This window comes from Vombatus ursinus, unplaced genomic scaffold (genome assembly GCF_900497805.2).
Source record: "Vombatus ursinus unplaced genomic scaffold, bare-nosed wombat genome assembly UNPS02014867.1, whole genome shotgun sequence".
Classification (NCBI taxonomy): Eukaryota; Metazoa; Chordata; class Mammalia; order Diprotodontia; family Vombatidae; genus Vombatus; species Vombatus ursinus.
The window spans coordinates 89094-106611 of record NW_020954645.1 but is presented as its reverse complement, the minus strand read 5'-3'; the positions used below and the strand labels follow the sequence as shown (position 1 = coordinate 106611).

General features: G+C 38.0%; 1 protein-coding gene across 1 annotated transcript in view; it reads left to right on the top strand.

The window, feature by feature from the left end:
- LOC114028005 (meiosis-specific coiled-coil domain-containing protein MEIOC-like) overlaps nt 1-17303 on the top strand; it is a 34572-nt gene extending 17269 nt beyond the window's left edge. The window contains exons 3-8 of the mRNA XM_027842166.1: nt 7890-8053; nt 11838-11939; nt 12155-13928; nt 14378-14512; nt 14626-14803; nt 16257-17303. Of these exons, the coding sequence (XP_027697967.1) occupies nt 7890-8053; nt 11838-11939; nt 12155-13928; nt 14378-14512; nt 14626-14803; nt 16257-16519 (2616 nt within the window). The 3' untranslated portion in view covers nt 16520-17303. The remainder of the gene's footprint in view (nt 1-7889; nt 8054-11837; nt 11940-12154; nt 13929-14377; nt 14513-14625; nt 14804-16256) is intronic.
- The last annotated feature ends 215 nt before the right edge of the window (nt 17304-17518 follow it).

Sequence of the window (17518 nt, the reverse complement as noted above, 5' to 3'; positions counted from 1 at the left end):
ATTTTGTTCTTTTATGCATCAGGAGATTCATTTTTGCTCGTGTGTGGGGTTGGATGGTAGGTGGAGGATTTCCCAGTAGGTTAAAAGGTGAAAGCACTGATTTTTGGAGGCTGAAGACCTAGTTTTGAATTTGGACTTTGTTCTTACTGTCAGATGAGGGAGTTGGACTTAGATGATCCCTTCCTTCCTTCTAGCTTTTAAGTCTATGATGCAATGATAGAGCAAATTCCTTTTAGTTATCAGATCTTTAGGTTTAGAAATGGGATTAAGTTCATATTTCTTATATTCTGGTTATTGCCACAATTGCATTTTAAGCTTAATCAGAAAGCTTTATCTTTAGGTGATTTGTGATGTCATGAGCAAGCATTTTCCCTCCCTACCTTAGTATTTCCTTGTGATTTCCCATTGCCAGAAAAATTCATTCTGTGGCCATGAGATTTCTCTGTACCGAGAGCCAGCCTGGTCCTGCCACAGTCTGTTATTGGTCCACTTTTGTGGCTTAGTGTGGGACCTGAGAGAACTTGTGCTCTGTCAGCATAGCTTTTGGGAACGCAAGGCCACCTTCGCGTCACCAGTGAAACATGAGAACAGCCACAAGCATTGATGAAGGACTGTTAAAGCAAAAGTGAGGCTGAGTGAGATTTTAGAGTTCAGAGCTAGAGAGTAGCATTTCAGAGAATTAGAGTTCATATTGACTAGAGTCATGTTTGTAGCACTTGCAAAGAGGGTTTCTGTCTAGTTTGGAATCACCCATCCTTTCAAAAAACATTCTAACTAACAAAGGAAGCATGGTTTGTTTTTTTTAATCCCTTACCAGTAGAATTCCAGAAAATTGTAAGTGTTATATCTCTGACTGTACAGCTTACAAGTTGCAAATCAGGCCAGCATATTGACCTAATAAGGAAAAACAAAAGATCCAAGTAATGTTAAGTCATGACAGATCAGTTACATATAACCTCAATGACTCCAAAATGAGATGAAGAAGTTGCAAATGTGCAAATCCAAACAATTTTAAGTTATTAGGCTAGAAGGCCTTTGTAATATGAGAATATTCTAATATAGTCCAGCATTTGGCACATAGGCATTTAAAATTGATTTTACAGTTTATGGCTTAAGTTAATTACTCATCTATAGTTACAGTCAGTTACATAGCAGTTAGGCTTTTTAATTCTTCTTTACCTGTAGATTTAGCTGTTGATTTGAGATTGCCATACTAGATTCTGTTGATACAAAAACTAAAATGAGAACAGTCCTTGTCCTTAAGGATTGTGTTCTATTGAGGCTCGTTTCAGTTCTACATATGATTTTGAATTCATAATTGTTACAGATGAGGAAACAATGTCAGAGAGGTTAAGTGACTTGTCTAAGTTTATACAGACAGGAGAACAAGTATTCAAACACGGGCCTTGTGACGTCAGATTCAGTCTTATATAAATTCTTTTGACCCTCTCAGGACTGAACACAAAGTTCTTCTGTTCATTGAAGGCACTTAATGGTTTTTGATTAGCACTAGTTCATTAGTAGTGAACCTTGCATCCATCTCCTTTGAATGAGAAAACAACTGAGTGAATTCACATTTTACATTCCACTCTTTTTATACATTGCATGAGGTTCACCTTTGTTCTTCATTATTACACTGTAAAGTTTATTCAGTTAATTAATAATTAAGACATTTGTTAAGTTCATATTGTGTCAAAACATGTGATGGAGGCACTAGGAAAGTTGAGTATTTAGCTATTTGGGGGTTACACTTTAGACATAGAATGCCTTTGTATTGGAAGGCATTTAGCAAAATCTCACTGTTCTTATGAACAGGAAATAGAAGGTGGATGATAGTTTAGTTGGATGGATTTATAACTAGTTGAATGACTATACCAAAAACATGTTTAGTAGTGTCAGTTTGAAGAAAAATCTCTGTTGGAATGCCACAGAGTTTGGTCCACTGATCCTGTCTTGTTGATTTTTAACAGACTTGGATGTAAACATGGAAGACGTACTTACAAAATTTGGAAGTGGTCCCAAATGGCAAAGGCTAATATGTTGGGTGAAAAAGACTAATATGTTGACCAAAATGGCTAAAATGTTGACTAAAAATTCTAATAGATCTCACTGGGTTCGTTTATTTAGCAAGTGTTTATGAAGTATTGACTCTGTGTGTAGAGAGACAAAATTTGAATAAAACATGGCATTTGCCTTCATAGAGCACCCCAGTCTACATAAAAATGACGTACCTGTATTGATAAGTGAAGTTCAATAGTTATAAGTGAAAAGGTCTTACGCTTAGATTGAAAAAATAATCTACAAGTACAAATAGAGAGAAACCTGGTTTATGGAATCATAGAATTTGAGAGTTGGGAGGGACTTAAGTGACCTTCTTGTCCATCCCATGCCTGAAAGGAATCCCTACTATAACATACTTGACCAGTGATATCTGCTTGCTTGAAGACTTCCCCCACCAACACACACACACACACACACACACACACACACACACACACGGGAGAACTTAAACTTCTTGAGACATTTAATAACAATTTAATTTATTGGCATTAATTTAATAGCAATTACTGTTTAAAAAAAAAGGCCAATGGAATTTTAGTTGACAAGCCCAATGTAATCAAACATTGTAAGCCTAAGGGTTTGGGGAGTGGACTTAACAATACTGATGTTTCAATAACATTTTATAAGATTCACCAGAAAACAGAAGGAAATTCAGAAGGAAGCATGAACAAGCAGTACAGTTTTGAAGATAATTTATAGAATTTATTATATGTTCTTTTTTTCAAGTAACAACGTGAAAATAGATTTACAGTTTCATAGAAAATCCTTTTTGTGGAAATGCTCTTCTTTTGGAGTTTAAGTTTAGAATAAAAAAGATGCATTTGTTTGGTATCTTACAAATCAAATAAAAAGGACTAAAATATTTATAGCACAATTTTTGTAGTGGCACGGAATGGCTAAATTAACTATGAATGTAATGAAATATTATTGCACAATAAGCAACAAAAAATGAAAAGAAGCATGGAAGACTTTGCAGACTGATAAAAAATGAAGTGACGAGAACCAGGAAACAGTTTAAATAATGGGAATGGAAGGAGCAACAACAAATGAGTGGAAAGTGAAAGCTGTAAAAATCATACTGACCAAGCATGGCCTCCGAGAAGAGATGTGAGACTCTTGGCACCCTTCTTTGAGGAGATAGATGACAATCAGTGGGTGGGGAACACTACATGTGATATTGGTCTTAAATGATTTGTTGGTTAGTTTTGTTGAACTCTTTTTTTAAGGTATGGTTCTCTGATGGAACATATTGGGAAATGAGATGGCATAAAAGCAGGAGATTAAAATTTTTCTGTGTGATATGGGAGGGAGAAAACCACCTCTCTCTATCCACTAAGGCAGATACCATACAGAGTAGCTACAGTAAAGGAAGAATAGTTGTTAAAGCTTAATTTTACAGGAGGCAAAATCCTAGAAGGGAAAGAGAGGCACAACCCGGGTCCTCAAATCCTGGCATACACATGCCCAGAGTTGATGAAACAAACATGATGAATTGAGGTCCTAATTCAAGGAATCAAATTTTACCTCATAGATAATTATTGAAGCTTGACAGGATGAGAGTTGACTAAACTATAGCCCACATGGGTATACTTTATTCAGAATAAACAGAATATATTAAAGGGGATGGAGATAGGGATTATATTTTAAGAAAGTATACTCATGAAGATATCCAGGTGCTAAAAGGCTGTGGAAACAAGTGTTTGAGTAAAGATCAGTGGAAGGTGAAACAATATTTTTTTCATTGATGTATATTACAGGCTGCTTAGACAAAAAAAGATATATGTGAAGAGTTTGGGAAACATAAGCCCAGCACAAAAGCATGATAGAGTGGTGATGGGGGACTCTATCCTCATGTCTACTAGGAGCCCTCCTTCTCAGAAGCAGAGTAGCTGATAACTTTTTAACTTGTCTTCATGGTGATTTCTCTACCTTTTGAATTCTGCTCTGGGTCTGATTCTTACTGACAAGGATGAACTGGTAACTGCTGTAGAAATGATAGGAACCTTTTGGGGGAAATTACTCCTTCCTAGAGTTTGTGATAGAGGAGGGGAAAGCTGGGCATAAGCTTTCCAACTTAGATGTTGGGAGAGCAGATTTCAAAAATGTGCTCCATTGTCAAATACTATTTGTAAAAGCCTACTTGTTCCTTTCTCATTGAGAATGCCCTTGATTCCTATATAAGGTGACTCTTAGCCAGATTTTGTATAGATAGTGTAGTAGGTATATAGGTCAATAATTACTGAGCTTTCATGGCTGTTTTTTTCAGTATTAATAAAGTGAGAGGTTTTTTCCTGTAACTTTGCTATTTTCCCAGATTTTTTTTTCCCCAGATTCCCAGATATTTCTCAGATAAGTTACCTATGAGCCCTTCAATGCCTTCAGAAGTATAGCTCCTCTAATATGGCTCTCTACTGTACATACACTTGTTCCAACCCATAGAGGCTCCCTTTAGTGGCATTTTTTCTTTCTCTCTAATCACCTTGGGGACTGTGATGTTATAGTCTAAGGAGAGTAGTTCCACTATTCTTAACAAAAAAAATTTCTTGAAAAACTTTTTTCCAAATCTTTTTCATTTTTCTTAAGTTTGTAGTACTTTCATTTTCATCCTTAAATGCACTTGAGGTGGCTTTGCTCAGTCTTGCCAAGCTTTTAAAAAATTAGTTGTATCTACCATAGCTTTTCTCCTTTTGAAGAGATAGTCCTATTCATAACTGTCTGTCTTTTTGGGGTAAGATTTTACAGACAAGTTTATATTCTAGCCCAGTCTTTTTTTAAAAAAAAATTATTTTATTTTAATTTATCAACAGTCACTTCCATAAGCATTTGAGTTTTAAATTTTTCTCCCCCTCCTTCCCCAAGATGGCATGCAATCTGATATAGGCTATACATATACATTCCTATTAAACATATTTTCACATTAGTGAAGTTGTGAGGAAGAATTAGAACCAATAGGAGGAACCACAAGAAAGAGAAAAGAAAATAAAACAGAAGAAAAAAATAGCAAATATTATGCTTCGATCTGCATTCACACTCTGTAGTTCTTTCTTTGGATGTGGTTAGCATTTTCCATCATGAGACCTTTGGAGATGTCTTAGATCCTTGCATTGCTGAGAAGTAGCCCAGTCTTTTTTTAAAAATATTTTTTCCAATTACATATAAAACAGTTTTCAACATTCATTTTAAAATCAATTTTGAGTTCTAAATTCTCTCCTTCCTTTTCCTCCCTATGCAGGCAGTTTGATATAGGCTATATATGTGCAATCATACAAAACATTATCATTAGTCATGTTGTGAAAGAAAACAGACCCCCCCCCAAAAAAAAACCCCAAGAAAAATAAAGCGAATAGCATTTTTTCATAAGTTCTCGAGAATTGTCTTAAGTCATTATATTGCTGGCCAAGTCATTCACAGTTGATCATCACACAGTATTGCTGTTATTATATACAATATTCTCCTGGTTCTGCTCACTTTGCATCAGTTTAATGTAAGTCTTTCCAGGTTTTTCTGAGAGCATATTGCTCATCATTTTTTATAGCACAACAGTATTCCATCAAATCATATACCATAACTTGTTCAGTCATTCCCCAGTTGATGGACATCCCCTCAATGTCCAATTCTTTGCCATCATAAAAAGAGTCTAGCCCAGTCTTGAGTTAGGCAGCTACTTCTCTCCCTTTGGCAAGTAAATTAGGTGTTTACTGACTAAGATGTTTTCTGGAACCACATCTTTTCCATCTTACAATTACTTGAAAGGTATAGAGAATCTAGTAATATCTCATTGAGCTATTGTTGATTATGAAAAAGCATTTGATTCTGTAAAATAAAACACCACCTTCAAGGCTCTTTTACAGTAAGATATCTGTTATGCATACATCAAGGTACTTCAAGATTCCTTGGAACATTTAACAGAAATAACATAATAAGAATGGAGGAGGCAGATGGTAGACATAATCCAGGATTGGGATTTGGTAGCATGATCAACAAAAGGAAAAAGGGGCAAGGGACTTGAGGAGAGGATAGTGTAGAAATGAGTTGTTGACTAAATAGGGAAGAGAGGAGAGGGTACCCAGTGCAGTTAATATTCTGGGTGGAGGGAATGGAGGGCCCTGAAGTTAAAGAGAACAGGGTTAGGAGGCCTAAGGCATGGCCAAAGGGATGACAAAAGGTTAGGGTCAGATAAAGGAATTTCAGAGTTTGTGAATCAGGCAGTAGGATCCTCATGGATAATGTTGAGATCAAGGATATGACCTCTTGTGTGGCTGAGGTAGGGTGAAGGAGCAGGTTGTGGAAATTGAGTAGATTGAGGAGCTGGAAGTTAGGGCATTAGAGGGACCATCAATATGTTGGGAGCCCCCTAGTATGCAGGCAGGAGTTGGGGAGAGGAGAGAGAGAGACTGGAGCCTAGCACCGACCTGTTCCAAGAATATCTAGTAGCCAGGATCTGGATTGGGGGAGCAGTTTGGATAGTGTGAACTTCAAAGGGAGGACAGGCTGCTGAGTGGTGGTGGTAAATGGAGAGTCTGGAAGTGGCAGTGGGGAACAAAGAGCATTCCAACTCTTCCACACAGAGCTGGGGATTCTGAGAAAAAGTATAGCTAGTACTAGAAAGGGGAGCAGGTTAATTGGACTGAGTGTATATCAAGACAGAGCCGGGTCAGTGAATGTCAAAGGGTAGAATGCTTGTGGGGTGGGCATTCTAGAGGGCACAGTGGAAGAGGCAGGCAGATTTGGAGTATGACATTGAATGTGGGGTTGGGTTTAGGAAAGTGGGAATAAAGGAATGGGCAGTTGGGAGCAGGCAACAGGATTTGAATTTTTGGCAGCCAACACTTCATAATTACTGGGCTGAGGAGAGTAGAAGGGGCTAGGCAGAATGTGTTAACCATTGAAGAATGAATCCAGGCAGAGTATCATTAGTTGCAGAGGTTCATTGAGGAAGGCACGTGTTTAGTCATATGAGACTGGTTGAAGGAACTAGGTGCTATTTAGCCTGGAGAAGAGACAGGGAATACACGTTAGCAATGGTGAAATATTTGGAGGGCTGTTGTGTTGAAAAGGCCCAGAAGCCAAAGCTGGGAGCAATGGGAGAAACTTACAAAGGAGAAAATTTAGGCTTGATATTAGGAAAATCTTCCTAACAATTAGAGCTATCTAAAAGTACAATGAGAGAGGGAGGGAAGGGAGAGCTAGAGGATTGGAGATTTTCAAGTAAAGATTGGACTTTCACTTGTTGGATGTGTTATCATGGGAATTTCCAGCTCTGAAATTCTGACTTTATTTTGTACTGCTCGCAGAGAAAAGAAATAGGAATTAGGTTTTGACTCAAAATAAGGAAAAATTTAGTAATAATTGGAGCTGTCCAGATGTAGAAAATGAAGTAATGGGTTCTTTGGAATCATTTGAGTAGAGACTATAACTTCTCTCAGAGATGTCGGAGATGGGTTGGGAGGTTTAACTCAACCTCTCAGCTACTTTTCAACTCTTCATATTCTGTGAGCCTAACAGGTTCTGAGAGAGGTCTAGAGAGGATCACTTGTGAAGGTATAGACATCAGGACGTGGACCCTGGACTGTGTACCTAGGCCTTTTTTGTTCTTCCGGGGTTTTGGCCATATGCTAGGTAATTGAGGTTGTAAGGTGAATGTTTTGGATAAATAAGGTGTTATAATTTAGGAAAGTTGTTTTTTGTTTTGTTTTTTTTTTTAAGAAAAATGTCAATTGCTATAAAGTACTTTCCTCAGTCATCTAAACTAAAACTAAAGTTTTCTGTGCCTTTTTACCAAATATGATTTTTTAATCTGCTTAAATTATCTTTTTGTTTTCTTTCAGGTAAACTGTAAGCAACAAGGAATGGACACCCAGTTATTCAGTCCTTTGCTGGGTGAGATTACTAATACACCATCTCTGGAATCTTCTGGTTTATATAGTAACTGGTCAGTTTATGGAGATGACACTAGCCCACCCACTGCCTTTCAAGACTATGCCAATGAAAGGTATCAAGTAAATATGTTGTTTATACAACTGTCCTCTTGATTATTAAGTTCATAACTTAGGAGTCATTCTTACCCCCCATATCTCATTATTTGCCAGGCTTGTAGATTCTGTTTCTATAACATCATCTTACCTCAAATGACCCCCTATGTAGCTCAGACCCTAGTCACCTTTTCCCTAGTCTGTTATAGAAGTCTCCAAATTAGTTTCCCTGTTTCCAGTCTTTCTCCTTTCCAATCCATCCTTCATATAGATGCCAAAATAGTAAAAACTTAATGACTTCCTACTGTTAGAACAAAATAGAAATGTCTTGACCTGTCATTTAAGGCCCTGCACAGTCTAATTAACCCACTTATCCAGCCTTAAAACTCCTATTATTCCCCTTCACATACTCTGAGTTTCCATCAGACTGGACAGCTAGCTGTTCCTTAAGCTCAGTACACCATTTGTTTCTTGCCTTCACGCATTCACATACATCATTTCTACATGCTGGAGTCCATTTCCGCCTTCCCCCCAGGACCTCCTAGAATCCTCTCCTTTCATTCAGCTCCCTTCTCTTTCTGGGATTCCTCAACTTGTACTTTCTCCCTCCCTCCTTAAATCATTTGGTATTTGCTTTTCTCGGCACATGTTGTGGAAGCTCCATGAGGGCAGGGACAGTTTTGGTTTTGTATCTGTAATGCCTTGCACATTATGGGAACTTAATAAATACTTGCTAACATAATAATTGAATTATAGCACATCCTTCATCTGGGGATCCTGAAACCTAAGAGAGCAGCCCTTTAGTATTTCCTCATGCGCTAACAAAATAGGATCAGAGTGTTTAGAGCTGATTGGGACGTTAGAAATCATCATCATCAATGAATTTCTTATTTTAGAAGAAAAAGTTAACACACCGAAAGATGAAGATGTTTCTCTAGGGCCATACATTCAGTGAGTGACAGATTGGGGGTTTGAATCTTGGTCTTTGGACTTCAAAGCGACTGTTCTTTTCACCATATGTGTACTACACTGCCTCAGAATTATACTGTCAATAGAATTGAGGTAATCTACATCCTGTGTCAATAATTAACTTTTTGCATGACTCCTATGGAACAAGAGGTTATAATTTGATCTTAGAAGAATTTGTTCAAAGTATTTTGTATCTTACGACCAAAGAGTCAGTGCCCAAAAGATTTTACATCTAATTGCAGGGGTTCTGCAGTACTTCAGCTCTTTCATACCTCTTGACTATTTTTAGACCGCGGTTGCTTTAAAGGGTGTTATTGGCAAAATAAGAATTTGGCCAAGTGGAATTGATTGTGTTCTAATTAATTGGCTTCTTTATTTTTCCTTGTCCCAGCCCCATTAAATCTTGAGGATGACTACTACCTTTTATGATTGGATACTGTTGGGTTTTGTTGTCCAACAGGACAGAGGTGTTGGAATTCGGATAGAGGGTTGGGGGTGCTGTTGGAACCTAAGGCCCTGTACACCCTTTAAACTTCAGACATTAAGCTGTGCAGGGTCTTGCCTTCTGGGCAAAAGAGAATGCACGCTTAGACCACTTGAGATATTTGAGAAATCACTAGAACTTTTAAAAGTGATACAAGATCCTTTTGCTCTGTTGAAGAGCTGCTTGTAACTTACAGGTCAGTCTGGAGCTGTAGTTGTTTTGCAGTTTATCCTGAAGCTGCTTAACTTGTGTTTCCCAGTCTTCTCAGCTTTGAAAGCAGGAGGCAGCCTTCTTGTGTGTTGTGGTTACAAAGGCAGTAATATGATTGAAAAGGACTGGAATTCTTAATAGAAACTGCAGGAAGTCTAGCAACTCAGCAACTGAGTTAAGTATAATTGAAATAGTGTGGTATGGTCTGAGAACCCAACTAGCATTTTATAAAATTGTTTTTATTTATATTATTTAGTAAATTTGGAACTGACTGAATTTATCAAAGGTTAATCTTTAAAGTTCTTTTATTAGTTGAGGCATTCAGTATCACTGAATCTGAGTTGGAAATGGGCTTCAGTGCACACTTAGTATAACCTGTACCTGAAGAGTAGTCCCTCTGCAACATCCTTGATGCCTAGGATGCATTCTCTCCTCATCTCAGCTTCTTAGAAGTCTTCTTTCTTCAAGACTCCCCTGTGGTGCCAGCATCTCCCTTTGTATGTGGCCTTCCCTAAGTCTGTACACCAGCCCCTGCCCCACACCCCAAATAGCTGAGTGTTCTCTGCATTCATAGAGATTCCAAACCTATAGCTGTACCTTGTCTATACCTTTTTTACCTCTGCCTCTGTCACACCTTCATTTGTGTTGTACTCGTTTGTGTACATTTTATGTCCTTCTATTTGAATGTAAATTCCTTAAAGTGAGAGACTATTTCTTTTTCTCTTTGAATCTTAGGTGCTTAGCTCAGTGCTTTGATGTAGTAGAAATGTAATAAATGTTCGTTGAATTTTTAATTGGGTTTCCCAATCTCTGCTTGAACACTTCCAGGGAGGGAAAGCCCACCACCTGCTTAGGCACCTGTTCATTTCCATGTTGGACAGCTTTTATTGTTGCAGTAAATTCAAATCTACCCGCTGGCAGCTTCCACTCATTGTTCCAAGTTCTTTAGGGGCCAAGTAAAAAAACAAAACAAAACAAATCTTGGGGCAGCTAGGTGGTGCAGTGGAAAGAGCACTGGCCCTGAAGTCAGGAGGACCTGAGTTCAAATCTGGCTTCAGACCAGACACTTGACACTTACTAGCTGTGTGACCCTGGGCAAGTCACTTAACCCCAACTGCCTTAACAAAAAACAAAAAAAACAAATCTACTACATGACAGCCCTTGAAGAACTTGCATCTGGCTTTCATGTTGTCTTCCTAAGTCTGCTCCGGTCCGGTCTCAGCATTCGTGTGCCTTCAGCCAGCCTTCATCTGTCATGGTCCTGAGACCTTTGTAACCTATGAACATCTTGGGTACTATCTTCTAGACACACTTAAGCTTTTATTCCTTCTCCTCTCCCCCCAACTGTGTTTTTCACAAAATAAAGCATCTAGAACTGAACATAGTATTGCGGATCTGATAGGCTTTGAGAAGAGCTCTGTAGGATTGTCGCCTCCCTGGTTTGGGATGGTAGCTTCTCTTAAACCGAAAGCTCTCTTCCATTTCTTTGGCTGTTGTGTCACTTGCAGAACACTAACATCCCCAGCTCTTTTTTTCACAGAAACTGTTGTCTAGATATGCCTTCCCCTTCTTACACTGGTGAAGTTGATTTTTAACCCAAATATAGGATTTTACATTTATTTCTATTAAATTGCATCTTTCTTGATTTTGGCTCATTGTTCTTGCCTTCTGACTTTGTTGTCCAACATGTTAGCTATTCCATCCAGGTTTGTGTAACCTGCAAAATTAACACATGAATGCATTGATGTTTTTCTATAAGTAATTAATAAAAACTTTAAACAGTGTAGGAGAGAGGACAGATCCCTGAGGTACTTTATTAGAGACTTACTTCCAAATAGATCAACCCATTAATGACATTCCTTTAAATGTTGAAAGATGGTGCTCCTGTTTACTCAGGCAAAACATCACAAGTTTCTTCAACTGAGCCTTGTGTGGTATGATCTCTAGTGGCTTTACCATCCTGATCTCTGTCTAATTACTGGCCTGCCATTTATGCCCTTGAAGTGTTGGACTTTGACAGTAATTTACCAAAAAAAAAAATGTGGTGCATACTGATGTAAAAGTAATTGGTCATAAATGGTGGTGTAGGTATTTTGTTTATGAATTATTTCTCAAAATTATTTGGTGGATATATTTTACAGGGCACAAATCAATTTATGTTACTCCGGAAATGGCCCTGACACGTTTGGATTGGTTTCAAACATTTTGGAGAAGCCAAATATTCCGGACCCTGTTACTGACTGGTAAGTTTGTGCAGAAACCCTGTTACATATTATAGAGAGATGTTCTGCATGTTCTTTAAAGTAATCATGTTGACTTCTCTAGAACTTTACTGAGGGCTTGGTTCTGGGATATGGATTAGAAACATGTAGACTTTGATATATTTTTACAGATAATTGTAATATTTTAGCCTATGTAGAATGATGAGTATTATTATTAATTGTGGTCTTTGTTATAGGAATTCTTTGTCCAGATTCCTTCCTCCCACATGGACACCTAACTTTGGTAATGATGATGACTATTCAGGATATTCTCTCAGGAATTCTGTCGAGGATTTTTCAAACTTCATTGAAACACAGAATTTCAATCAAGGACACTTTGAGACATCACCTGATATAGAGAACTTGCAAAGTGCATTTGATAATCTTAGATTGGTAGAGTCTTGGCTTTCTCCTTCAGACCATTCTAATCAGCTACCTGACAATATTTTCAAAAGTACTTACCTGGATAATTCAGCTTTTAAAACCAATTCGATTATTCAACCAAAAGGATTCCCTTTGCAGAATGAAGAATTCAATCAAAGTGAGACTAATTATAAGCAAACGAAATTAAATAATGATTATGAAAAAAACTGTTCTGATCTTAACTCTTATTTTCAAAATATATATAAAGATAGTGCTAGTATTCAAAAGGAATCCTGGAAACCTGATAGAGCAAATGAGAAGATAATGAAAATTAATATCCAAGAACAAATGAAATGCTCCAATGATTTGGGCAGTCTGGCTGCTGATCCATATGTATTTCATGAAAATCATTTGCTTCCTAAAATAAATGAAGGTATGATGCCTTCTCAGCAAATACAAACATCTGTTCCACCTCCTCTATACTTTGTCAACCAACCATTTCCTGAAGAAAATTTGTCAGCAGTAATCGACAAGAAATCTCAGGAAACGAGCTCACTGAATGATCCCAGTAACTTCAACTTTATGGGCAACTTTGAAGATAATGGTTGCCAATTTCCCAGAAATTCCAAAGAAATTCTCTTGAAGCCCCTTGACTACGATTTGTCTATAAATACTGCTTTACAGAATGGAAACTGTCAGTCACTCTTCAGGGAGCATATTTGGGTGGATGGGAACATGTTAAGTCCAGTTCTGGTGGAAAATTCTCCATTTGTGAAGCCAATAGCATCAGGCTGTCAGCCTTCGTCTGGAGTTTCAGTCTTGTCTTCTGGCTCTCCCATGCACCAGTCTTTGATTTCTCCTTCATACTACCCACAGACACCACCAGTACCCTTCAGGAAGGAAGGGAGGTTACAAATGCCAAATGGTGTCCATAGTGGTCTGAGGTTTCCAAATTCTAATACTGAAAATCAGAAGCCAAATATACAAATGGGATGTTTCCCCCATGATCCATTGACTTCCAGGGGTCATCATTATTGCAAAATTCCTGCCCATTTGTCATCCAACTGCCTGTTGCAGCAGAATGCTGCTAGTGAATACTCTGATAGATATAGAGTCCGCAAAAAACAGAGTCTAGATGATAGAAAAGATAGGAAGAACTTGATTCCCCAGCCTAGTTACATAGGTCAGAACCGTCAGCAGTTTAACATTTTCCGAAAGAAACAAGAAAAGAATAGTGTTAATATGTCAGATTTCATCAATCCTTCAATCCTTCCTGCCGTCCCTTTTGTGTCGGAGCTTAAACAAAACCCTAATTTTACCCCATTTAACCCTTCTCCCTTTATGCCAACAACTAACTTTACTTTCCCACCATCAACATTTCCTTTGTCAGAGCTTGTTGACGTTTTCCATTATGGTGGCCTTACCAATTTGAATCCCTTCGTTAGTGATTTGTTTTGTAGGGAAGTAACACCACCATACTTTGCCTTTCCACCACCTTTTAACAAATACCGGCCACCAAGAAATCGGAGTGGACCTGCTAATGAACTTCATACCCAACTGGAAGAGTGCTATGAACAATGGCGAGCTCTAGAAAAAGAACGGAAGAAGGTAATAGTGGGTCTCACAGTGGTAGATGTGAGTTCAGTCTGGTTATGCACAAATTGGAGCATTTCACATCATGCTTCTGCTACCTAGCTACATAGCTGATGTGGAAATAAGAAAAAGTCAAATGGAGGACGCCAAATAGAATTTCCCAGGATCAAGCTATATTTTGCTAAGATTGTGTGTGTGTGTGTGTGTGTGTGTTGTGTGTGTGTGTGTGTTTTGCTAAGAGAGTGTGTGTGAGAGTGTGTGACAGTTATGTATTATGATTGATACTAGACAAATCTTATTATCTATATCTAGTTATATGAGATAAAATGTATGGTTATGAATGTGTGTATATGTATGTGTGTGTGTGTATCGACATATACGTAGCTCTCTGTGTCTCTGTATCTTACATGTATATGATTTTTTTCCTCTCCAAATCTCACACTTCATATATGTTATATTCTTAGACTGAGGCAGATCTTGCAAGAAACTTTCCAGGAAAGAGGGTCTCCACTTCAAATAACACTCCTGTTTCCAGACTTCCTGCCAATCCTTCCCGAGTGGATCGCTTAATTATGGATCAGTTAAAGGAACAAGCCAGAGTGAGTATATATATTCATATTGATCAAGTATGTTTTAGAGCAGTTGTTAGGTATGTTGAGTTTAAAATATGTGTGGCTTACAACTAACTAAATGTATACATATTTCTTTTAAGGTTTTGACCTTACTAAGAAAGATGGAAAAGCTTCGTGGTAGCCCTGTCCATGAAAATATATCCATCACTCTGGAACGCCACTTAGAAGCCATTCATGCTACTCAAGCCAAGCGTAAAGATGAACTTGTTAATGCTGCTAATCCCCCACACCAAGGAATTCATTATAATAATGAGAAAGGCAAGTTTAAGTACATGTTTTTAATCTCTTGGGGGAGTGAGCTGGGCTTGGGATTTTGCCAGTTTCGGGAGCTTGTGAGATGAACTTGCTCTCCCAGTGCATATCTGCATTTTAGAGTCTTAGAGAGTTACCTGGGGCACCTTTGAGTGAATGAAGCTAATAGGAAGCCAGTTGGATTGCTTCTACATAATTGTTTTTTGACAATCCTATATCCAGGTTTTATTTTCTAATCAAGTGGCTCATTATTGAAAAGTAGATGCAAAATTGGGGGGGATCCTAGAGAAAAATACTTAAGACGTGGGTCTAAAACAAACAAGGTGTGTCTGTTACTATCTTGTTGCAGTAGCTTTTTGTTTTTTTACAGGACTTGGGATTTTATTGGTGTGAGGAACTTTCAGGGGAAGATTCCCTCAGTTGTTATTGTGGGAGGCAGCTAGGTGGTTCAGTGGGTAGAGTGCTGGGCCTGGAGTCAGGAAGACCTGAATTCAAATCTGGCCTCAGACATTTACTAGCTGTATGACCTTGGGCAAGTCACTTAACCTCTGTTTGCCTTAATCCACTGGAGAAGGAAATGGCAAACCAGTCCAATATTTATGCCAAGAAAACCCCATGGACGTATTGGAATGCTGTGGCCCACTGGGTCATGACGTCGGACACAGTTAAACAACAGCAGGCAGCTTCCAAGGGAAGACTTCCTCTGCCCAGGCAGATGGGCAGCATGTCCTGCATGTGTGGTTGTCACATTGAGCGTATCTAAAGTAACTGCTTTCATTATGTCATCTCCCCTGCCCAAGGACCTACAGTGGGGACCCCCTTTGTCTGATTTATTAGTTCTCAAACTCTAGTGCCTGTTTTTAAGATCCTTCATAATCTCATCCACCTCTTCAGTGATATTCTCCACTTCTTCCCAACACATGCCCTCACTCTTTTCTGTGTGCACCATCTTCTTTCTTATATGTCTTTGTGCAGGTTGATTCCCTACCTGGAATCGTCTTTTCTTTCCCACTTCTTACATAAATCCATCCCTGCTTGAAGGCCCAGCTTAAATAATTTCTTCCACCAAGCTTTTTTCAAGTATCCTGTCTTAAGTTCATCTTTCCCTTCTCCAAACTTATATTGTGCTTAGTTCTACAGACTTTAGCCTCTACCTAGTCTTTAATTTCCCTGTGTTAATTTTGTCTCTTTAATTAGCTTTGCAGTTCTGTGAGGGCAGAAACTAAAAATTGTGTGTGAGAGAGAGAGAGACACACACACACACACACACACACACACACACACACACACACACTCTCTCTGTATCTGTTCTTTATGATATCTATCCTGTTTTCCACCTAGGATTTACAACATGGCAGAAATGTGATAAAGTACTGATTTGTATTCTTGCTTTGAGCAACTATATGGCTCATCTCTGGGCTTATGGTTCTGATTGGCAACATCTTCTTTTTTGTCATAGATGTCCTGGCTCTGGCATTAGTCATTAAAGAGCTTACCTTTGCAACACGGAAGACACGGACTGCTTTATGGTGTGCATTGCAGATGACTTTGCCCAAAACTTGCTTCGGCCTGCCTGTGAAACAGGAAGAGATTGAAAGGGTATTACGAGAACTGTGTCCCCAAAATGCTGGTACCCAGGAAAAAATAATTGTGGAACGTGAAAGTCATGAAATAGAAAAGGGAAGCAGAGAACCCAAAGTAGATTCTCGAATCATTGCTTAAAAATCTTGGGGGCAAAATCACTTTTTTCCAATTATAAGCGTTTCCAGGTTTTCAAAAAGAATTTAAAAATAACTGATGGATGCAGTTTGGTTACTATGATTTCAGAATGCGTATTTCTAAAGAGTGATGTGATATTTCTTATAATATTGCAATGTGTTCTCTGTGAAATATTGAATCACTTTGGAAGATGGAAATAGCTGAATATTTCTTTGGTTCTCTCGAATCCAAAATTAACTTATATACCTTTAACCGTGAACTGGGAAAAGGATAACTAACTTTTGTAACTGACAGATGATGGCAAAGTATCTAAAAAGCAAATTTTCCCCACAGTGTCTGCAAAGGGTACATTGAGGTTTTTAAAAGGTTCTTAAAATGATTTGGGTGCCAAAGTAATTTGAGTTTTTAAAGGTATTTTTGCTGTACTAGAGCAGGAAATTGAAAAGTCTCATTTTTCCAAATTGATTAATTATTTAAGCTATAGTGACTTAATTTGAGAAAATGTTTCACGTGATCATGTGGTCAATTCAGGATTTTCAGCTGGGATAGTGATCATGGCTGAATTCCTTTTTTACTGGTCCCCAAGGAAACAGAGGGACTGAAAGGTTTTTATAATTTAAGTAGCTTGTTAAAGTTAGCATTAATAGGTGAATTAAAGTACACTCAGGATTTGAAATCACATTCACTAATTCCTTATGATGGATTTTAAAGTAACTGTTTAACTTAGTATGCACTTAATCAAAAGTATGGCCATATATATTAGCTTTTGGTACTATAATTTCTTAAACATTCCATATTTATTTAATGTTTATTTAATATTTTATTTTAATAATGTGATATAGTGGTTTGTTCCCCTCCCCCCTCCCTTTTTTTGGTTAAACTTTCCTAATCAGATTTAATGATTTACTCAGGAAATAGATTGTTATATGCTTCTATATAATGTTGCTGTGTATATATATATACACATATACACACAGGGGTGTGTGTGGGGTATGTGTGTAT